This window comes from Alosa alosa, chromosome 8, assembly GCF_017589495.1.
Source record: "Alosa alosa isolate M-15738 ecotype Scorff River chromosome 8, AALO_Geno_1.1, whole genome shotgun sequence".
NCBI lineage: Eukaryota > Metazoa > Chordata > Actinopteri > Clupeiformes > Clupeidae > Alosa > Alosa alosa.
In genome coordinates this window covers 10074921-10096510 of record NC_063196.1, presented here as the reverse complement: position 1 = coordinate 10096510, position 21590 = coordinate 10074921, and the positions used below count along the sequence as shown (strand labels likewise).

The window sequence follows — 21590 nt, the reverse complement described above, 5'->3', positions numbered from 1 at the left end:
TCTCTCTCTCTCTCTCAGAATATCCCAGAAATTAAGAAACTGAGGTGTGCAAATGCAGTAAGTGTACTATAGGCCAGAGTGAGTGATTTGAATTGAACTCTGGCTGCTCCAGGAAGCCAGTCACTAACAAAGGAGATACATGTCTTCTTTGGCTGATTAAAGACCAGATGTGCCACTGCAGTCTGAAACATTTGTAATGGTCTCACTACACAAGCAGAAAGGCCTGCTAATGCATTTCCACAGTCCAGTTTTGAAAGAACCATGGCCTGCACAAGATATACATGGTATAGTGTTTGACCAAATAAAGTCTGATCTTCTAAATACTATGTAGGATAAAGGCAACGTGACTGTGACTGAGGCTATTTAGAAAAATGTTGTCAATTGTACCATGCTAGTTATTTGCCAGTTTAGCAGTGAGGATGAGACAAGCTATATGATCTGTTGGAGAATAGCTGTATTTGCTGGGAACACCAGGTCAGTTTTGAAGAGATTATAAAAATGTTTTGTAAAGCGCCATGAGACATGTGTAATGGGTCTGCTTTAAGCTGCCGGTCCAGAACTTGGCCTACGTTGTCCCAAATTGTCTCATTCTTTTTCCGATGGGCTGCATGTGGTAAAGTTTTACAACAAGGCTATGGGTCAATTTACACTGAACTTACACTTTAAAAGAAATTAAATTAAATTATATGGGGCCCCTTTTTTTTTTTTACCCAAGTTTCCAATGCGCACCAGATCCTTCGTGTGCACACCAGAAATTGTAAGTCCAATGTTTTGGCTGCTGGTGTGCACCAGATAGTTTCTCTTAAGACTGAGGGTGAGGGGGGTCAATCATTCATAAATTCCATGATCCAGCTCTACGTGCCCCCTCATCCACTGCAGCCCTCCTATGAGCGTCTGCCATGTTGGTCTTCCATCAACACTAAAAAGTCACAGTCAAGACTTCTTCTATGATTCCGATTCCTCACAAAAGTGTCTGCTAAGTACCATAAACATAAACTGTTAACAAGATGGGGGTACAAATGGACCATAAGCCAACATATCACAACTTCCCAGACACCATTTATCGCAAAACAAGTTTTATTTCTTATTTCTTGACTTTTTAAAATATTTTTTTTCTTTTGCTTTTGCACTTCCAACCCTTTAAAATCTTAATTTCATTATTATTTTTGTCATATTTAAATCATATCAAACCAGGGCCGTCACAAAACAGCGAAATGTGGGAGAAAAGAGGAGGGGTCGGGTTGGTTGGGATACAGAAACAAAGGAGTAAGACTGAAAACTGAGCTGAAGTAAGGGCGCACACACGCACACACACACACACTCTCTGTTACAAAAAAAATAAAATAAAACACAAAAATAAAATAAAACTTGTTTGTTTTCGTTTTTTTTTCCTTGAAACACCACATCCCTCAGGAAAGACAAAAAAAAAAAAATCTCTCAAAATATGCTGGATACCATTCAATGTTAAGTGCTCTCATACACTCTTCCTTGCAAAACACTGGCTCCCCGTATTTAATTATCATTTTACATCTGGTTTACGGACTTCTGCGGTATGATGCAACCATCTCCAAACCCAAGTCCTGGTGGTCCCCCTACTATGCTGGCTTTTCTTCTGTCCATCACCCTGGAGGGTTTCATGAAGGGACAACAAACAGACCAGTCAAGGAACTGGTCAACTCACTAGTCAGGCAAGAGCCAAGCCCCCTTGAGACAATTCAAATGTAGACCTAGCCTCTAGAAAGGACTCCCTCCCCGACCTCTAAGCTTTTGAAAAGTCCATCTTAGAAAACACTATTGAAAGGAATTGCGAATAACACACTATGCACCGCCCAGATTCGTTAAGAGTCCATGTCAACCACAGGGCCCCCCCTGTCTGGTTGGAGGGGGCTGCAGGGACAGCTCTCAAATGTGTAAAGGGTGATTACACACACACACACACATCCACATATCTATGGAGTTGTCAGGGATCTCCCACAAGAGGGATAAGGATTAACATGTTAGAACACAAACCAGGTCACTGCCTAGCTGTTATTGTTTTTTTCTTTTCTCCAACATATATAGAAAAATAAAACTCCTTCAAGGGATGAGGGAGGAAACCTGGGTGCGATTGGTTTGGGGGGGTGGGGGGGGTGGAGACACCTTATTTCGAAGTTGGCCGGGAAGATGCCAGTGCCTGACTAGCACCAACCATGGATGTGGATACGGTTGAGGACTCGAAGTGGGGTGGAGTTGAGGAGAGGTGAGGTGAGAAGTGCTGTTGGTCTGGAGGTCTTCGGAAGAAAAATGCTGGTTCTTTACAAAAGTCTGCTGACGCAGAAGGGAGCGGAGCCGTTGGTCGAGTGAAGGAAGCAAAGCAACCGATGGGACGACTTCGGTCATCTTCCGTCACTTTCTTTGATTTGTTCAACTGTTTATCGTTGCCCAGCCCAGGAGGGACAGAGGTCTGTGTTTACTGTTGAAATAGACGGAAAACAAACAAACGAGACAAAAAAAAAAAAAAAAAAAACCTTTGCCAAGAGGCCATTTTGGAGAATTGGTGAGCGAGGCATCAGATTCCTCTTTGTAGCTGCTGGCTTTGAAAGAGGAGGAGGTTTCTACGGTCCCTTTCTTTGCAAATAATTCAACAAAAGACAAACAAAAAGAGGGACAAAACAAAAGATAAGACTGGACCTCCGGAGGAGGAGGACAGTAAGAGGCCATCCCCGACATCGATCCATCGAGGCTGATTATCTTCTTACAAGTAAAATCATTCATTTCATCACTCGCTTTTTACTAGACTCCAAAATAAAAACAAAAACAAAATACCCCAAATGGAGTGCATTTCAAGTCTCTTCTCCCCACAGGTATACACAATTCTTTAGCTTGTTAAGTTGTATTTTTTTTTTCAATGTGGTTCCTTCTTTTTTTTGGTAATTTTCATTTTCCTTTCAGTGTAATTGTAATCAGGAGGATAAAACAAGAGGATAAAAATATTTACAGTGCTATTGAGACACAAAATCAAAAAGGGGGTGTGTGGGGGGGTTGATGTGAGTGCAGTGGAACTCTACAGTAAAGTAAGGAGCAAGGTATGAGGTGAGACGTTTCTTTCGCTCTCTTCCTTCCTTCCTTCCTTCCTTCCTTCCTTCCTTCCTCCCTCCCTCCCCCCCTCTCTCTCGCTCTCTCTCTCGCTCTCTCCCCTTCCATCCATCCCTCCATCGTCTCCCTGTTGGTTGGGAGGCGGAGGAGCTGAAGGTGAGGGAGAGGAGGGTGGAGGAAGGCTGAGGGCAGGGCACCGCTGCCGCTGCGGTGTTAGGTGGGGATGACTGGGGCGGCAGCGGCGGTGGAGGTGGAGGAGGAGGCGTCGCTGTTCTGGATGGCCCTCCGCAGCTCCAGCTCCTCCAGCTGTCGCCATAGCTCCTCGCGATCCTTCTCCTTCTTCTTCTCCCTGAGAGGAGCAGAGAAGGACGGACAGAGAGAGGGATAAGAAGAGAAGAGGGGAAGGAGAGAGAGAAATATTAAAGGAGGAAGGGAGATAAGAGAGATAGGGGGAGGGAGATAGAGAAAGGATCCGAAAGGGAGGGAGGGACCAACCGAAGAGTATTGAAAAAGAGAGGAAAGAGGGAGATCATTGAGGTCACAAGGTCACAGCACTCAGGGTGGAGCAAGTGCAGAAGAAGCAGAGGAAGTGACTCATCTATGGCAAACTGCTAACATGCTGATGGGACTTCCTAGTTACATCTACTGACAGATAAACAAACACTCTAATGACAATTAAAAGGTAACACTATGCACGTTTAGGTATTTTTAATGACTGTAGAGCCTCTAGATACATCTAGAGTAGTGATATATTTATATTTTACTCTGATGTTGTAAATAGCAAACTTCTTGTGACTTATCCCCCCTGTACATAATGAAAATGTTTTTGTTGTGGAAGAGAAGGATTAACAACAGGCAAAAACTAGACTACCGTTCAAAAGTTTGGAGTCACTTAGAAATGTCCTTGTTTTCTTCATTAATGTTGTAAATGACTGTTGTAGAAAGAAATCTTTAATGCAATATCTACGCAAGTATACAGATGCCCATTTTCAGCAACCATTCATATCCAATGTTCCAAAAGCACACTCTGTTAACTAATCTGATATCATTTTAAAAGGCTAACTGAGAAAACATTGGAGAACCCTGCAATTATGTAAGCACATAATGTAATCTGAAAACTGCTGCCCTGATTAAAAAAACAATGCAACTGATTTCAGATGGTATTCTGTTTATAATGGAGTGGAATGGACATTTCTAAGTGACACCAAACTTTTGAACAGCAGTGTATCTCCAAAGAGCTATGCCTACTGACAAGGTAATGTTTCAAGATTCTCGCAAGATTTGTTAGGCCGCCGTTCTTGAAGTTGCATGGCTGGTTTTATCGGTAGCGACTTGCTATGTCTATGCTGTATAGCTATGCTAGGTGAACGATTCGCCTATTACAAGTTTGTTTACCATCAAATTGGCTTCGTAAAGGTGAAAATATTGCATTGTGTTCCTTTAATACATCGCATCCAAATGGGTACACTTGTTGTGAGTCTCAGAACAGAAAAAACGTTTCTCAATCAATCAAGTAAAATCAATAAAAACATAATAAATGTTGGCTCTCCTATCATTGTGAAGCAGAATTTACCAAGTGTTAGATTGTTCACCCACTAATAGGGAACATGAGCTGGGTTTAGACCATTGTGAACAAGGTTAGCTGCAAAGTTGCAAGATGACCACTGTTCCAAACCCAGCACCCGAAGCTCATGCAGCAGGCTGCTCACCTTTGGCGATCTGCTTTGTAGGTAGCGGCAAGCTCATCAAACAAAGTGCTGTTCATCTCCATGAAGGCCTTGAGCACGTTGTAGATTAAAGCAGAGATTGCCCTGGAGGGAGAGGAGTGGAGGTGCTTACATGCACACCATAGTTAAGCACAAACACACATAAAACTGTTTTTTGTTTTTCAATCAATGAAATTAAACAATATGATTCTGATCTCGGTCTTACAGGTTTCTGGACAGGTAGCTCAGACAGTCATCGGTCCCATAAATTGAACTTTCCGTCACACACACACACACACATAGGGATGTCACGATTCTCCAAATCCTCCATTCGATTTAATGTTGGATTTTAAAGTCTACCTTTGAGTAATACCTTTTAAATTCTACCTTTGAGTTGAAAGTTTGAGATTGAAATGTAATTTTGATCGATTTAAAATCTAAATCGTGACACCCCTACACACACACACACCAAGAGTGATAGTACTCACGGGTTCCAGTGCTCTTTGGAGATGCGGTAGAGACTAGCGAACATGATGGGCAGGATGACGTTGGAGTTCTCCTCGATCAGACTCATGATGTACTCGTTGTTCCAGTAGTAGAGTGCACGCTCTGCCACCTGACACACACAGAGGGACAAGGACAGTCAGAGGCACAGCTCTTTACTCATACAACACAATGTTTAACAACACGATTTGAGCCACACTGCAGTTTGTGAGCAGGTGAAGGACTTAAGGCATGGACCATTTTAGCTCCTGAAGTTATCAGAAATTTTCTGAAACTTTGGTGTTATATCCATTTTTCAACGATCTTCTGGCCCATTTGTCGGATCCGACTTTATTCGGGGCTAAAATCTAGTCAAAATCACAGTGTCTGCTTGGCATTAGAGAGTTAAAGGGGGGCAGGGGTTCGGTCAAACAGAGGTCCAGACCTGGAAGTGGGGGCTGGACACACATCTGGAGATCTGCTTAAAGAGTGGCTCCTGGATCTTGACAAACTGGGTGGGTTCGATCACGTCCAGAATCTCCTCCAACTCGCCCAGAAACATCACCTGCAGGAAGAACACACCAAACACATTCGTAAGGACCAGGAGACACACAAATAAGGAAGACCAGACACACAAACACACACCCCAGTGTAATGAGCTATATGACAGCCATATGAAGGCCATCAATGACAACACAATATCATAAATGAGTATCATTAGTCAAAGTACTATGCAAACTAGCACAGTGTTTGCATTAGGCAGCAGATATTATGCAACAGCAAAGCTCTATTTGAACAGTCTGAACATAAGATTAACCCATTGCACAAAGCCAGAGACTGACCAGAGACTGAGACTGGTTTACTAACCTCTTTCTGACTGCACGTTTTGGGCCAGAATTTCAGCAAGCCTCTGATTACCTGAGAAAAAAGAAAGACATGACAAAGATTAATGAAGTGGGCTAACACAGTGAGGGGAAAGTTAAGTGTGTATGTGTGTGTATGTGTGTGTGTGTGTGTGTGTGTGTGTGTGTGTGTGTGTGTGTGTGTGTCTGATAAGGCAGATTGCTTACTGGCTCTGTTAACGTTGGGTCCTTTTCTAAGAATTGTACAATACAATAGGCCAGCTGTAGGAGAGAGACAGATAAGCAAATGAACAAATAACAATGCTCACTAGCAGTGGCTTGCCTGGACAAAGATGCATTGTTTTTACTGACAGAGATAAGACCGAGAAATGAGAAACAAGTATATTTAAACAGCACTCATAGGCACATCCCCTTAGGACATTGATTTCATGGACCCCCCATAACTACCTTTATCCATTCAGGGTTCCCACTAAGTCAAATGTCAAATTCCATGACTTTTCTGTGACAAAAAAATACTGAAATTCCATTACCTACTATATAATGTATAAGTATAAGTATATATACTCTTTTGATAATTTGGTCTCTACATTTATCCCAATCAGTGAATTAGTGAAACACACTCAGCACACAGTGAACACACAGTGAGGTGAAGCACACACTAATCCCGGCGCAGTGAGCTGCCTGCAACAACAGTGGTGCTCGGGGAGCAGTGAGGGGTTAGGTGCCTTGCTCAAGGGCACGTCAGCCGTGCCTACTGGTCGGGGCTCGAACCGGCGACTCTCCAGTTACAAGTCCGAAGCGCTAACCAGTAGGCCACGGCTACCCCCTCCCCTAATGAATGGTACAATATACAGTACCGATCGAAGATCTCAGAGCAGCCGCAGGGCGTTCAAGAATCTGTGACTTTTTTAGAGTGGGAGATGAATAAATAGGCATTGAATAAACAAAGTTGGGCTAACCACAACTACTCAAACAAGCAGTAAAGCTAATAACCAGATATACACCAATTCTGCGTGGCAATATATCTGTATTAATGTATTTCGGCAAGTAAATTTTAAACTGCTACAACAAAATTCCCTGATATTCCATGACTTTGCTCCAAGATTGATCAAATTCCCTGACTTTCCATGTCTGGAATAGACTTTCTAAAACCCTGTCCATTGTTTTTGCAATAGCCAAATGCAATCCCTGAATACTGGCCCAACCCATCAGCCAAATATCAGTAATGGGCAATTCTACGCCATTAGATATTGCTGTGGGTATGGGACATATAAAGTGTAAACCAGTCTATCCCAATCCGAGTAGCTTACATACCTGTGCGTGGAAGAGTGACAGGCTCTTGACAGTGTGCAGTGGCAGCAGGACTTTGACCAGGAACTGCTTGTGTTCGGCTTTCAGTGGAAGGGCAAAGCCATTGATGATACTGAAGAGGAGGAAGAGGAGTGGAAAGAGGAGGAAGAGGAGTTGAAAGAGGAGGAAGAGGAGTTGAAAGAGGAGGAAGAGGAGTTGAAAGAGGGCGGAGTGTTTTTAAAAAAGCATTTATTTAGATGACATCCGCGTCTACTCATTTAGCCGATTCTCTGATCGTAAGCAGATTACAGCCGGTGGATTGTTCTCTGCTGTGTTCACGGAACGACTTCATACACTCCCCTAATGTAGCGTAGCTGAACCGTTGACAGTGTCATGAGAGACAATCTTTTAAATACCTGACCCGCAGAAACACATAACACTGAACTGCAGTGCTGAACTGAATACATAAGAAGCAGTATAAAAGCACTACATATACACAGAATAACCTGAAAATTGTCTACCTAAAAAAACAAACAAACAACCAAAACCAAATGTAAACCTGCTGACAGCACCACAGATATTAGAAAGTTAGATCCCACATTGGGCTCAAGTTCTATTAGGTGGCTATACACTTGCCGGCAATCAGAAACACCTGTCTGATCTCCCGTGTTTCTGAGTCACGTGTTTCTCCACTGGCCTCCAGTGATTGTCGCCCCCACCAAGATGGCGGCGCTATTTACATACGTTCTGGAGCCCAATGCGGTATCTAGCTTTCTAATATCTATGGACAGCACTATCACGCTTGTGCTCCATGTCCTCTGGGGCCCTCTAACTGTCAGAGACTGGAGTTTTTAACCCGAGGTCTAGACTGTCCTGGGACCAGTGCAGACTCCCTCTCCGCAGTCTGGCACAGCACCAAGACCCGAGGCACGACTCGGAGCGATCGAGCGAAGCGAAGCCTGCCAGAGATCAGGGTCCGGCTGCTCTCCTCCGCCTTACTGATGGGTCTGTTTAGACAGGTGGGAAGGTGCTGTACTGGTGCATGGGGAGGACCGAGAGCCTATTGGAAGGGGGCTGGTAAATACAAACAACAGGAAGGCAGGAGACGGACGAGGACACAGAGCAGAGAGTGGAGGGCAGAGGATGTGACCGCTCACCTGCCCAGGATCTCCAGCAACTCGGCCACACCGTTGAAGTGCTCCGTCTCGTAGACAAAACTGCACATAAAACAAGACGGGGGAGATACAAGACAGATTGAAAGGCAATAAAAAGCAGAGAAGGCAAACAAGGTAGAAAGTAAGAGACACATAGGAAGAGAAAGAAGGCAAGAAAGAAATGGGGACATGGGGGGAGAGGGAGAGAGAGAGAGAGAGAGAGAGAGAGAACATAACTAATCAGTGACAGACCAGACAAGAGCATGCACCACTGCTATTCACTTCGAAACACATGACTGGTGCGAGAGAGAGAGAGAAAGAAAGAAAGAAAGAAAGAAAGAAAGAAAGAAAGAAAGAGAGAGCTAAGGCTCACACTCACCATAAGAAAATGTTGTTGATCTGTTTGCGGATGAAGGCACGCAGGCCCAGGAACTTGCCGTAGATTCTGTGCAGCACAGTCTTCAGACAGTCCCTCTCCCGAGGGTCCTCACTGTCAAACAGCTCCAGCAGCTAGAGACAGAAAGGGAGGAGTCAATGGGTGAAAGACTGGAAGATGTAACAGAATCCACGTCTTACTGACTTATTCTGGGAGGTGATGATTTGGGGAAAATAACTAATCACGGTTTTTCTGACAGCAATTGCAATTTGCGATATGATTTTTGAACGTCAATGAATGGATTCAGTTCAATATTCGTGTGCCATCAGCCTAGCCAACACTGATCTCAGTTCAGATTTCCTTTCTGGCCACTGCATGAAAACTGGCGGCCTTATTTGGAGCTCAGTGCCCAGTAGTGGTTAATTGACTGGCGGAGGGATCACAGCATGTCTAATCCCATTACCCACTCTAGACTCCTTACTCAACCAGACGTCACGCTCAGCTTTCATTCTTACACCTGTTCGACTCCTTAAAGGAAAGTTCCGGAGCAAAAACAACCTAGGGTCTATTTCCAGAAGCGAACAGGTTCAAACAGTTGTTTGAGAGCATAATTACATTAATTGGGGCAGTTTTAAGCAAGACAGTCATTTGCATTACCACCCAATTGTCTTACAATGCAAGTGCAAAGGACACTTTCCTTTAAAGGTTCACTTTCCTTTAACAGGTTCACATGACTCATGTCTATTCCCCTGCCTGCATATCGGATTGCTCTGCGTGCCTAAATGAACCCAACAGTACCCTTACCTATTTGAACACACCTGTTTAACTAATCTGACAGGAGCCTGATTTATGATCACACTGACTTTTGAATGTCTACTAGGAACAATAGGTTGAAAATCCTGTTCCACGATTGTAAGGTGCTTTGGATGAAACCATTTGGCAAATGAATAAATGTTATTGTCCAATAGGGCCAGAAAGGAGACAGAATCTACAGTGCATCTGACCACTAGGGGGCACTCAAATCACAAGAAAAGGTGTCCATCTTGTAGCAAATACTAAAGAACGTTAGTGTGACGCTTGTCCAACTTGTTCCATTAGCCACAATTAAGAAGTTAACACCTTGTCAAATCTGACCACAGTCCCCTCCTCAAATGTGCTGGCACCCCATGGAGAGTTCTCATTCTTGTGTGTGTGTGCGTCTGTGGGGTCTGTGGTGTGTGTGTGGTGTGTGTGTCGGTGGGGTGGGGTGGGGTGGCCCAGGCTGCCAGGTTCAATGTCTCACCTGCAGGACAAATTTCTGGTCTATGTGCTTCTTGGCCACACTGGGCTGAAACTCCTGGCTCTCCAGGAAGCGGATGAAGAACTCGTAGACCAGCTGCAGGGTGAGAGAGAGAGAGAGAGAGAGAGAGAGAGAGAGAGAGAGAGAGAGAGAGAGAGAGAGAGAGATGAGGAGGATAGAGTGGGTGGGAGTTAGAGAAAGAGAGGAGGGGGAGAAGGGTTGAAAGAGAGATGGGGGTAGGAGAAGAGATCCAGAGAAGGAGGAGGAAGAGATAGAAAGACAGAAAGAAAGAGAAAAGAAGCAAAGAGGAGACAAGAGGAGCTGGTAAATAAGTCATCAGGGGATCAGCAAAGTCCATCCCCATGAGTCAGGCTGAAGGCACCTAGTGTCTAGACCTGGTTCAGACAAGGGTCAGTGGGACTGACTGGGAAACGCACACATCACTGAACGGCAGAAAGTTTGTAGCTATGATTACGCATGATTGTGTTTGGATTGTGTTTAGTGTGATTGGCATGCATGAGGTGCCCATGCAGGCAAGTATGTACTGTATGAGTATATGATGTGTGCACACATTTCTGTTATTGTAGAAGTTCTGTGTGTGTGTGTGTGTGTGTGTGTGTGTGTGTGTGTACCTGTAAGTGAGGCCAGGAGGCCTCCAGTGTGGGCTCGTCCTCCTCGGGGTCAAACTCATTGCTGTCACTGGGAGGAAGAGTCCGGAAGATGTTATAGCACACCTGAGAGAGAGGGAGAGAGAAAGAGAGACATGTTATTGGTAACACTAGCTTTGGCAACACAGTATACAAATATAATTTTTTTCAAAGTTGATCTATTAGCATAAAAGAGGGAGATGAAATGGATTGAAGTCAGCTAAGAAAGTAAAGAGTAGGCACAAACTGCTGTTTCAGCTAACCAATTCTATCACATGCCACTGGGCTACTTTGCCAAGAAAAATAGTTGACAGAGCTCCCAACACACAAAGGGGTCTACCACTAGACAGAACATGAACACTTCTAATGTCTAGTTTACAAATAGCTTGTGGTGTCCAATCTGTTGTGTTTCTAAAGGCATTGTCTGTAAGCAATATGTTATAGCCTCCCATTTGTTGTGCTTTTTAAGACGCGTTCAGTGTGGGGTTTATTCTTCAGACAACAAGCTTCTCTCAAACAGGTCTCAGACACCACAGCACAGAGCCATGGGTGGTCCTGCAGTATTTCCAAGGGATTAACATGCCAGCAATAGCTTTGTAATGGTATATCTTACAAAAATGTGCAATGTGCGAATGTGTGTAAGTCATTCCTAGAATTTGAGATAAGCCATGAAACACAACGCCGTCCATACGAATTCATGAACATGCAATCAGATATGGGGTCATTTTCTCAGCTATGAAGAAAATTATATATTTTCTGTGCCTCTTGAATATGGAGGATGGAATGATGGTTTGTGTTTAGTAGTGTTCTGTTGTGTGTCCTAGCTAATATATCTATGTAAAAAGGGTATGAATAATTTTGGACATTTAAAAAAAGATCAAAACGATTATTTTTTTTTATTCCATGTTTCTACCACATTGTCTTACAACCTTTTGGCATGTGGCAGTGTCATTTTCAGTCAGAACAAACATATTGGTCAAGAGAAAATCAACATTACATCAATATTTGCCAGGGGTATGAATAATTTTGTTCTTAACTGTACACTTTCTTTGTGCTGCTGTTAGTGTGATCACACTAAATCTAAAACTCAGATTTTCAATGATAAGACACATGATTGTGTATACCGGTAGTTTACTATTCATTGATTCATGTGGAGTTTATGTCACTGATCTGTATAGATATATTCTCTCTTTTTAACAATTGTTATAGTTGCTGTAATAAACTAGTTTTGATTATTTTGTGTGTGGTTTTTTTTTTTCTCTTCTCACCATCTTGACCACTTCAGGGTAGGTCTGTTCGGTCAGGTAGCCGCGGCTGACGGTGACGTAGTCCACAAGCTCGTTGAGCGTGGAGCGCTTGTACTCCTTCATCTTGAGGTCGGACAGCGTGTCCATGAAGTCAAAGAGAGCGCAGCACTGCTGCAGCTTTTTGACAAACAGCTCCGGCTGCTCCTGAGCTGATACATCTGCATAGGAGAGAGAGGAAGAGAGAGAGGAAGAGAGAGAGAGGAAGGAGGAGAGGGAGGAGTAGAGGGAGAAAGGGGGGTTGATGTTACTGTTGTTGATACTTGTTGATCTGACTAATCACAGAATTTATTGTTTTTGTTTTGTTTTCCCAAAACCAATCATGTATTGCTTTCCACCTCCTTAATTACTACCCCTTTGTCTTTTTGCTTTCCTGCTTGTTACTGTTCACATCTTTGGCTGGTGAATATAATGGCCTGTTTGTTCTTTGTTACAGTCTAGCTCATAAAGCTCAAAAGGACAAAAGGAAGGCCGACAAGCAAACCCATCCACTACTATGCATCTCAGAAGAAGTCTGCTTGGGGCCTCTGCTTGACTGATTTGCTCCTTCACCTTTGCCGCAGGGGGGATTGGGGGATTGGGGGCTCAAATACCTTACACTTGGGTGAGCAGTAAAAGCACCTGACCTTTGGCCTAAAATAGAAGAACCACTTGTGTTCTGGGTTGGCACACACCCTCTCTCAAACACACACACACACACACAGAAACACACATAATAAACAGGCATAATTCCAGGGTGAAGAAAGCAGAGGGATTTGAGAGCAGATTGTGAGGATACCGAAAGATTGAGATGGCGTGTAGCGAAGAGCGAAGCGGAGATATAGATTGCAAGCACATGCGTGAGCCTGTGTGGGGATTGGTGAATTTGGTTCATACACGTGCATGAACGAATGAGCACAATGCCTGAGTGTGAATGCGTGTAAGAATGTATGTGTGTATATGCATGTCTAAATGCATGTGTATTTGCATGTTGGAGTGTGTTTTGGTGTGTGTGTGTACGTGCCTGCATGTTGTCAAAGAGAGAGAGGGAGGGATGGAGAAACCAAAACAGAGAATGAGAAAGAATGAGAAGAGTGAGGTCGCATGACCTGATCAGACAATACAAAACACTCTTTTCATGCGTGCTCCGGTCTGTCTGCATTCTCAATGTGTATGAATGCCTGTGTGCGTGCGTGTGTGTGCCTGCCTGCATGCGTATGAGTCAATGTCTGTTTGGAAGAGTGTGTGTGTGAGTGTGTGTGTTTGTATAACTGCATGCATGCAGGCGAGTGAATGAGCACAACTCATTTCTGCCCAAATGGACACTACACGGATCTGACAGGCTCTGGCGGTAATTAAGCGTCATCAGCTTGTTCAGGAGACTCATTACTGACCTGCTTAGGGGGCTCATTCTGCACTAGAGGGTGACGGTGATTAAAGCAGGTCAACAACCTTGAGAATGATAATCACTACAGCCATCATTAATATGAACTGCACTAGTTACCAGTCACCTCCCGTCTCTGACTATGATGACACATAAATGTAGTAACATCGCAGACCTGAAGAGTACGCCACCCTTTTTAACTACTTGGATATGGCTCCTCATTCTGAGGCTTGGTCTGATATTAAAAGGAACCTGTGGCGAACTCAGTAAGTACTAAAACCTCTTATCATCAAACTGCCTGGCACAGCCTTTATGACACATTTATGAGGAGCATTCTACCCTGGCAGAGGTCAGATAAAAAGAAAAAAAAAAATGTCTTTTGATCGCGAAGCAGCTTTCAGGATAATGACCCGAACAGCAAGTACAAACTACACAGCTTTCTTTCTTCTTCTTAATAGTCCTAAAGTCATCCCTTAGTAGCCATCTGATATGTTGAATGATTAAAATAAAGGTGTCTGCTACTGTTGAGATATTAGCAAGGTCCAAAAGCGTACACTTAACCCTGTTCACATAGATCACCACCTATGAATAATGTGTATGGAGAGGCATGCATATTTAGGATAGACTTTAAAAAGATGTTGTGTTTGACCGTATTGATGACTGATCAATAGACTTAGATGTGGATGAAGAAGATTTACTGCCTGCATCGGTCAGGAGATACAAGGGCATTTAGGGAGGGCTTAAAAACCTGACCCACCTGCAGCAGTTACTTTCTTCCTGCATAAGGCACATTTATATTACTATGCTTTACTATGCTTAAATTTCTACAATTAAAATCACTGTAATATGTCAATTACTATTATAAAAGTATGAGGCGTGTCAATAAAATAATCAAAAGAAATTCCATAAGGGAATAATGTGGGATAAAAAACATAAGCACCAACTCCAGCTATGATTCGTCAATGTAGTTTAGGGCTGCAACTGACGATTATTTTCAGTCGATTAATCGAGTTGTTATTTAATCAATCAAATGCCTGAAAATGTTTTTTCCAAACCGAAAGAATATGTCCTCAAATACCGTGTGTAGATTTAGTTTACGGTCGTGACTGATGTTTCCGGAAAGTGCACAGTACCTTTGAGCAGTGGTAAGGGGGTCAGCTCAATGGGCTTGTCCTGAGTGCGGAACTGAGAGGAGCTCTGGGCCCTCCTCTGCCGGGCTCTCCGCACAGACTTGCGGGTGAAGCCGTCCACCTTGTCCACCGACGGCGGTCCAGCTGGCGTGGACGACATGGCCCTCTGGAGAGAGGAAGGGAAAGGGGGGGAAGAGAGAGAGAGAGAGAGAGAGAGAGAGAGAGAGAGAGAGAGAGAGAGAGAGAGAGAGAGAGAGAGAAACAAAGGGTCAGTCTCCTGGACTGGGATAGAATTTACTATAGATTTGCAATAATATAAAAAGAACAAGCTTAAAATAACAATATAAGTTACAAAATAACAAGCTTAAAACTAGAATTGCGGGTTTGATCAGGGGCATGGAACTCGGCCTCATCCAAGGATTCCAACGGTACCTCATTTATGAAAATCGGACATACGGGTCAAAAGTTACATGCACACACCTTCATATACACAGACAGCCCAGCCCAGCCCAGCCCAGCCCATTAGACATTGCCAGATGGCTTAGAACTCTTCCAGGTGCAAGCACAATTAGAGCTGTGATGTCATAATCAAAATTAGAATCCTGAACATTCCGCCATTCATTTCAATGGGGCCAAAAAACGCCGAAAAACGGGAATAACGCGAAAACGACAAGGACCAGCGACACGAAAGCTTCGCCATGCTGTGGTCTTGCTGGATCAAACCCACTAATAACATCATAAGTTATAAAAGAAGAAGCTTAAAATAACAATAGGGTATTAGATGCTACAGTTTTTAAGTGTGTAGTCTACCAATTTGACAGCATCAGGTCATGAGAAGGACAGATAAGCACATTTCTTGTACCTACGGAGCTTTCAGGGCATACACCATACCTATCATCATTTAGCGTTCCAAAAACGAGAGAGTTTTTTTTTTTTTTTTTTCGGTCAGTGTTTATACCGGATCTGTGTTTACATATTTAATATGTTTCATAAACGTGTTTCAACACTGCATTTCGGTCGTTGCTTTTACCTTACCATTACCTTACGCATGCCAGTTATGTATCCAGCTGCCTGCCTGCCTACTTCCAAAACTCCAAAGCTGCTTGCTGTCAGATTTGGTTCCGAGGGTACAAGTTCAGTGTAATAACAACACTCAATAACAGTTTATTTGATGTGTTAATCAATTAAATCCCCAACAATTTCACAACAGCTAGTTCTGGAGTAGGCCATTCAACTAGCCCGCTTGCTTACAACGAGACTCAGGCTGCACAGTCGGCACCCGCTTCCTTATTTGGGTTTTGGGTTGCCAGGTTTAAGCCTATGACAAAATGGTTGAAATTGAAACTAAGTGATCGTGTATGTGTAGGGTGTATTTCATACACAATCTGGCAACCTGGGAGATGTCAGACTAATAGAAAAAATGAAAGGATCAATGATTTTAAATAAGTTTGATGGCCATGCAAATTACGGGAGTTTTCCGGGAGAAATAACAAACCGGGAGGGTGCCGGGAGATGACCTTGAAATACGGGAGAACCCAGGAAAAACGGGAGTGTTGACAGGTATGGCATACACTGCAGTCACGTGATCCAGACCAGAGCTGCACAAAACGCACACCAGTCTGAAAAGTTTTCATCGCACATCACCAATTCCATTACCAAACACTTCTCAGCCTTCTGCCAGACACAAGGCCTCTGTTGGTCTTTATTCGTGTCTTTCATGTAGTTAACTTGCTAGCGAAAAACCAAAACTACTTAATAAGTAAACTTACAACCTACACCAGCCAGTAAAATTAACATGAAGTGTGTGTACGCGCATGTGTACACCCACACTCACATGTGCTTGGTAGCGATGTCCCAAACCTCAAAGTGTGTGCAGCGTTACTTGAGAATCAGCTGGAGACACTTGAGACGACAGCAAGTGAGTGTAAAAATGGGAAGGACAGCCTGCTGAGTGAGTGAGTGAGTGCTGCCTGCCTGTGCTTTTCTGCGTGAAGGGCATCCATCAGTATAACACACCATCACTCTACACCACCAGGCGCGCGTGCACACACACAGACACAGACACACACAGATTCCCCATCGGTGGAACCAGCCACCAGCACTGCATGGCCTACCAGTGTCTCACAGACTACCAGTGACTTACAGGCAACAGAGTCGGCCTACAGCGGAGAGGGAAAGGAACAAGCACAAATCCTACCTGCAAGCAACTCACTCTTCAATTGCATTAGGTGACCAGGGAATTATGAATAAATGTCATTAAAGCCTGCAAGCTTTGCAGAACGCATTTTGAAATGAGAGGAAAAGCATAATAATAACAAGTGTTGTTGTTGGTGCAGTCCAGAAAAACACTGTTTGAAGGAGAGAAAAAAAAAAAAAGAGAGACCGAAAGAGAGAGGGAGAGGCATGAAAAAACATCTCTGCTCCTTTAGCAAGCCAAAGCCAACCCTTCGTGACACTTTAACACTCAGAAACAGCCCGGGCCTCTCATCAGTCCTTGCCGGGGGGGATCCTCGTCTAGAATGTCCTCTGTATTTGCGGGGTCATGCACTAATGGATGGGGGGTTGGGTCCTATGAGGACAGAGGGTGTGTGCTGCATGCAAGCTAGGCCCAGAGTAGGGTAGGGTAAAGCAGGGCTGAGCAGAGGGAAGCTGGGCAGGGCTGGACCTCGCAGCGGCTCTCCTCCTTACGTAAGCTCCTGCTTGGTGTCCCCGGCAGCCACACAAAGGATTACGCGCACCCGCGACACGAAAGACTGACAGGAAGTCATCATCATCGGGCTTTACTGCCCTGCTCCTCCTCCTCCTCCTCCGTCAGCTAAGCAGAGTCACAGATCAACATCTGCCCTGGATAGGTTCAGAGCACGACTCTACACTGAACATGTTTAGCAGTCGGGGCATGTATCGAGAGGGACAGGAGCAAGTGGGAAATCAGCTTCTCTCTCTCTCTCTCTCTCTCTCTCTCTCTCACCGATGGCACAGAGGGGGAGGAAAAAAGAAAAAGGATGACATAACCAGGGAGTGCCTAGAATATGCCCACGGGCCGACCCTGGGTTTTATCTTCAGTGGACTCGGCGCTGATCAATACCAAGAACAGAGCCAGGCTGACTGGCCAGTAAATCAGGGCAAAAGGGAGTTCCTGGATTGGTCCTGCAACCTTGTCTCAACTCACCAGCTTGGCTTGTTTAGTCAGATACAAAAACGGTCTACTGGGACTTGGGACAGCTACTAGGCTAAATATTATTACAGGTCTGATCCATTACAGTGCATAGCACAGCACAGCACCCCGTGGCTAACTTTTAGACAATCTGTCTAAAAGTGTAAAACTGAAACGATAATAAAATCAGGCAATAGCTAAAGATGCACTTCACCACATGTACAGTAACTTGTGTTGACAATTGTGCCGCACTATTCGTTGCTGACAGGTCAGATCAGGTTAATCAACGTAATGACAAATCCCCAGCTATGAATGGACTACGTGCAAATGTCTAGACTAGTTCAATTATTAGTGCACTAGAATTTTTGTTGTTATTATTATATTCTAAATAATACAATGCATTAATCTCATTAGCGTCTCCTTAATGTATTGTTTCTCTGTCTTTAATCTCCCTCTCTTGTAAAGTCGCTTCATCTTCAGACAACAGTGTGTGCTAAAGGAATTAAAACCTTAAACTCACACTGTGCAATGAATTAACTCAGAACCAACTGAAATAAATCCTTCACAGACTTAACAGAACGCAGATACAGCACTCGCAGAACACAAACACACTCTCTCGCACATGCATACTTCACATTTTTACTTAGCAGAGACATAAAAAAAAACACACCACTGTACATTAGGAGTTCGCATCAAAGCTAAGCAGATTCTTTAAATCTGGAAATTGTATCTTGTGTGGGGCATCTGCACTTTGTCCACCTAATCGGTGTTTGTGTCAGATTCACAGTGCACCACTCTAGAGCAAGGCAGCCACCATTGCTGCAGGCTGCAAGGTGAGGCCCAATCCATGCGCGTGCGTGTGTGTGTGTGCGTGTGTGTGTGTGTGTGTGTGTGTGAGTGTGAGTGTGAGTGTGAGTGTGAGTGCGCCTGGAGACCCCCGATGCTGTTCCTTGGCTTAAGGAAGTTAAAGACAATAAGCAGCAATCTGATAAGAAGCAGCAGGCAGCAGAAGGGAAATGCGAGGAGTGGCAGCGGTTACTGGAGCGGTCTGTCCTGGACACAAACTGACGCTTTAAATTGAGACGGTTAACACAGGGGGCTCCAAGCACAGCATCTGACAAGAGCTGCGGTGTCAGCCTGCTAGTTTTTAAACTACCAAAACCAGACATTTCTGAAAAGCGCTACTGTTGTACTGCAAAAGCTCACAATCCACACACACATAACAAATGCTGGAGGACACGCTAACATAAAGCAATAACAACAGGCAATTTTAAACCAGACTTTGTGGTTAATAAACTTTCCATGGTGGGATGTTCTTGTGGCCACCACCTGATCATTAATTCACAGATAGAGAAAGTGAATTAGTGGTACTGACTGAGCAGCTCCGTCATTAAGTCATAAACAGGAGGGACTTTGACAGCTAAACACTCGTGTGGCTGCCTGCACCTGACCACCACGTGAAAGCAGCAGCTAGGCTAAAAACTGCAGCTGTTTCCAAAACTCTCTGTACATATCTCCATTAGATATAGGCCCTAGGCTACAGTAAAGATGAGAGCTATCTCTGCCAACGAGTCATCAAGTTACTACAGAGGCCACACGTTCTCAAGAAGGACACTGAACCCATATAAATGGTATGAGTCAGTGGCACACTGAAGCTACCTGCGGGTGAGCAATGAAATAAAAATGCTAGCCTAGAGATACAGGATAAGATTCTGTTTCTAATTAAATCTACCATCATTATGCAAGCTTTCACAACGGTCTTTAGATTGGCCCAATTACACAACAGAGTTGAGGATCAGAATGCAACATCTCGCAAGTCATTACCACTGAAGATCAGCTGATTTGAACCAATTCAGAATTCAGAACATTACAAAATAACATGTAGCAGCAACTCATTGGCCTAGTCTTGGCCCCTATATGTGCATACCAGGCAGGCAGTTCAGAGGCAGTTAACCAATGAACATGGAGCTGGTCATATCCAATATCAGATGTAACAGGCTTTCATTTCTCACTTGTGGCTCGTCAATTAGCCTGCAGTCTTTCAAACATGAACCATGTTCGAGAATCACTGATACCCAAGGTACAAGGTAGGCTTTGCCAAAAGCAGACAACAGGAGAGGGATCAACGAGTGGTGCCTGAATGCTCTCGATTGTCAGCCTACGAAATGCATGGCTGCAGCTGTGTGGCAAAAACAGGTGTGTGTGAGGCAGGTGGGCATTTTACCAACACAAACAATACAGATAACAGAGAAAACAAGACATATGAAATGTCAGGCGAATGATACTACTACAGCACAAAAACCAAGGGGATTAAAATGGTTCAAGTGCATCCTCCAGAAGCTGATCACATGTGCAAAAGTTAACTCCAACATACCTGAACTGAACTTTACAACAGGGACTTCTTCAATCTACCTATACTACTTTATATATTTACTTCATCTAACACACGTTTAACCAGAATACAACATCTACCCAACTAGACTGATTACCACTGTCACAAACTTCAATATTACACGTATAGCACGTTGTGTGCACTGGAATCAAATAATTTGCTCAGCTACAAACTATGAACTATGAAAATCAGCTGACTGATACGACCACGTAACTTTGCTAACTTATCACGTTGACAATCACTAACACACAGCTACAAACTAGAACACTGACTTTACATTGTATTAGCAATTCCATCTTTGTTATATTAGTAAATGCTGCTATTGTCACCAACTTCATAGGGTACAGGTGACATTAGTATATCCCTCAAATCCATGCATTAACAAATTACTTCATTTTCCTAATCAATAACACTTAACGTTAGGTAACTTGTTACATGGACACAGAACAATGCGTGCTGAAACATAAACATGACAAATCCGTTTAGGTGGTTGGGATGGCGAAAGGAGCTAGATAGCCTAAAGTTTCTAATTTGCGGTATGTAACAGTTAGCTAGCTACGTAGCGACTCGAATATCACAAAATCCTAGCAGAACTGCCGACGTTAGCTATCTAACTAACATCAAGGGTCGCTAAAGTCAACGTTAGCAACTAACGTTCACTTTAGTAGCGATAGCTAAGCTAGCCAAGTTAGCACTGGTCAACGCCAGCCAGTTAACGTTGCTGTTAAATATGTAAATTGTGCATATTTTATGACCATGGTTACTAAAAGTCAGAAACTCGTACATTCATTCAAACCTAAGGGAGCATAAAGAGATGCCATTGTTTACCTTGATTTTTTTGTTGTCGATGGCGTGTGGGGGTGGTAGTTAGCTCGTCGTCAGCTAGCTACTACTTGTATTGAGCAGTCCCGTGTGAGGATGTTAGCTAGCTAGCTAGCTAGCTGGACAGCTAGCTAACGCCTAATTAGGGGGTCTCTGCAGCTTGCTTCTTCACGGGACAAAGATAATTCTAAAATAGTTATCTTGTCCTTTTGGTATGACACAGTTCACGCTTACCGGCCAGCCAGTGAACCAACCTCTGGCAAGCCAACATTAGCGAGCTAGCTGACTAGCTAGTTGGCTAACCAGACGAAATAATCCTCCTAGTCTGAGACTGCATGAATAACAGCATTCGGAGGGGTCCGTGTTATCCCGACAAAGACTTCTAGATACATCCCAGTTGCGCGGAATCCATCTAATTGTGCGGCACTCGTCAAATCTACTTAAATGTATTTTATCCCTTTTAATTTCCGCCAAAAATGAGGTTTCATCACTCTATTGTGAATATTTCAACCTCAAATACATGGTAGCTGGTTACTTGCTCATAACAGAGGA

At 43.8% G+C, this 21590-nt stretch overlaps 1 protein-coding gene across 3 annotated transcripts; it reads right to left on the bottom strand.

The window, feature by feature from the left end:
• Window positions 1-1059: 1059 nt before the first annotated feature.
• Window positions 1060-21590, bottom strand: ppp2r5ea (protein phosphatase 2, regulatory subunit B', epsilon). Of its 3 annotated transcripts, none has more exons than XM_048249786.1 (14): window positions 21045-21590; window positions 14674-14836; window positions 12142-12338; window positions 10859-10960; window positions 10230-10322; window positions 8951-9081; window positions 8575-8634; window positions 7442-7550; window positions 6335-6388; window positions 6132-6182; window positions 5710-5829; window positions 5270-5397; window positions 4785-4886; window positions 1060-3424 (listed from the first exon to the last, which is right to left on the bottom strand). In XM_048249786.1, the coding sequence occupies exons 2-14, from the start codon at window positions 14828-14830 to the stop codon at window positions 3289-3291; spliced, it is 1440 nt and encodes a 479-aa protein (XP_048105743.1). In that variant the 5' UTR covers window positions 14831-14836; window positions 21045-21590; the 3' UTR covers window positions 1060-3288. The 3 variants fall into 3 exon arrangements, with proteins under 3 accessions (XP_048105743.1, XP_048105741.1, XP_048105742.1); XM_048249784.1 differs by lacking the exon at window positions 21045-21590 and adding an exon at window positions 15151-15184; XM_048249785.1 differs by lacking the exon at window positions 21045-21590 and adding an exon at window positions 15151-15184 and having other exon boundaries at window positions 6335-6385.

What these genes read in the sequence shown, in the direction of transcription:
- ppp2r5ea (XM_048249784.1), bottom strand. An exon ending in TGTCACTCTTCCACGCACAG is followed by an intron (nt 6,389 to 7,441) that starts GTATGTAAGCTA and finishes TCTCTCCTACAG; the next exon opens with CTGGCCTATTGTATTGTACA. An exon ending in ACCCAACGTTAACAGAGCCA is followed by an intron (nt 6,183 to 6,334) that starts GTAAGCAATCTG and finishes CTTTTTTCTCAG; the next exon opens with GTAATCAGAGGCTTGCTGAA.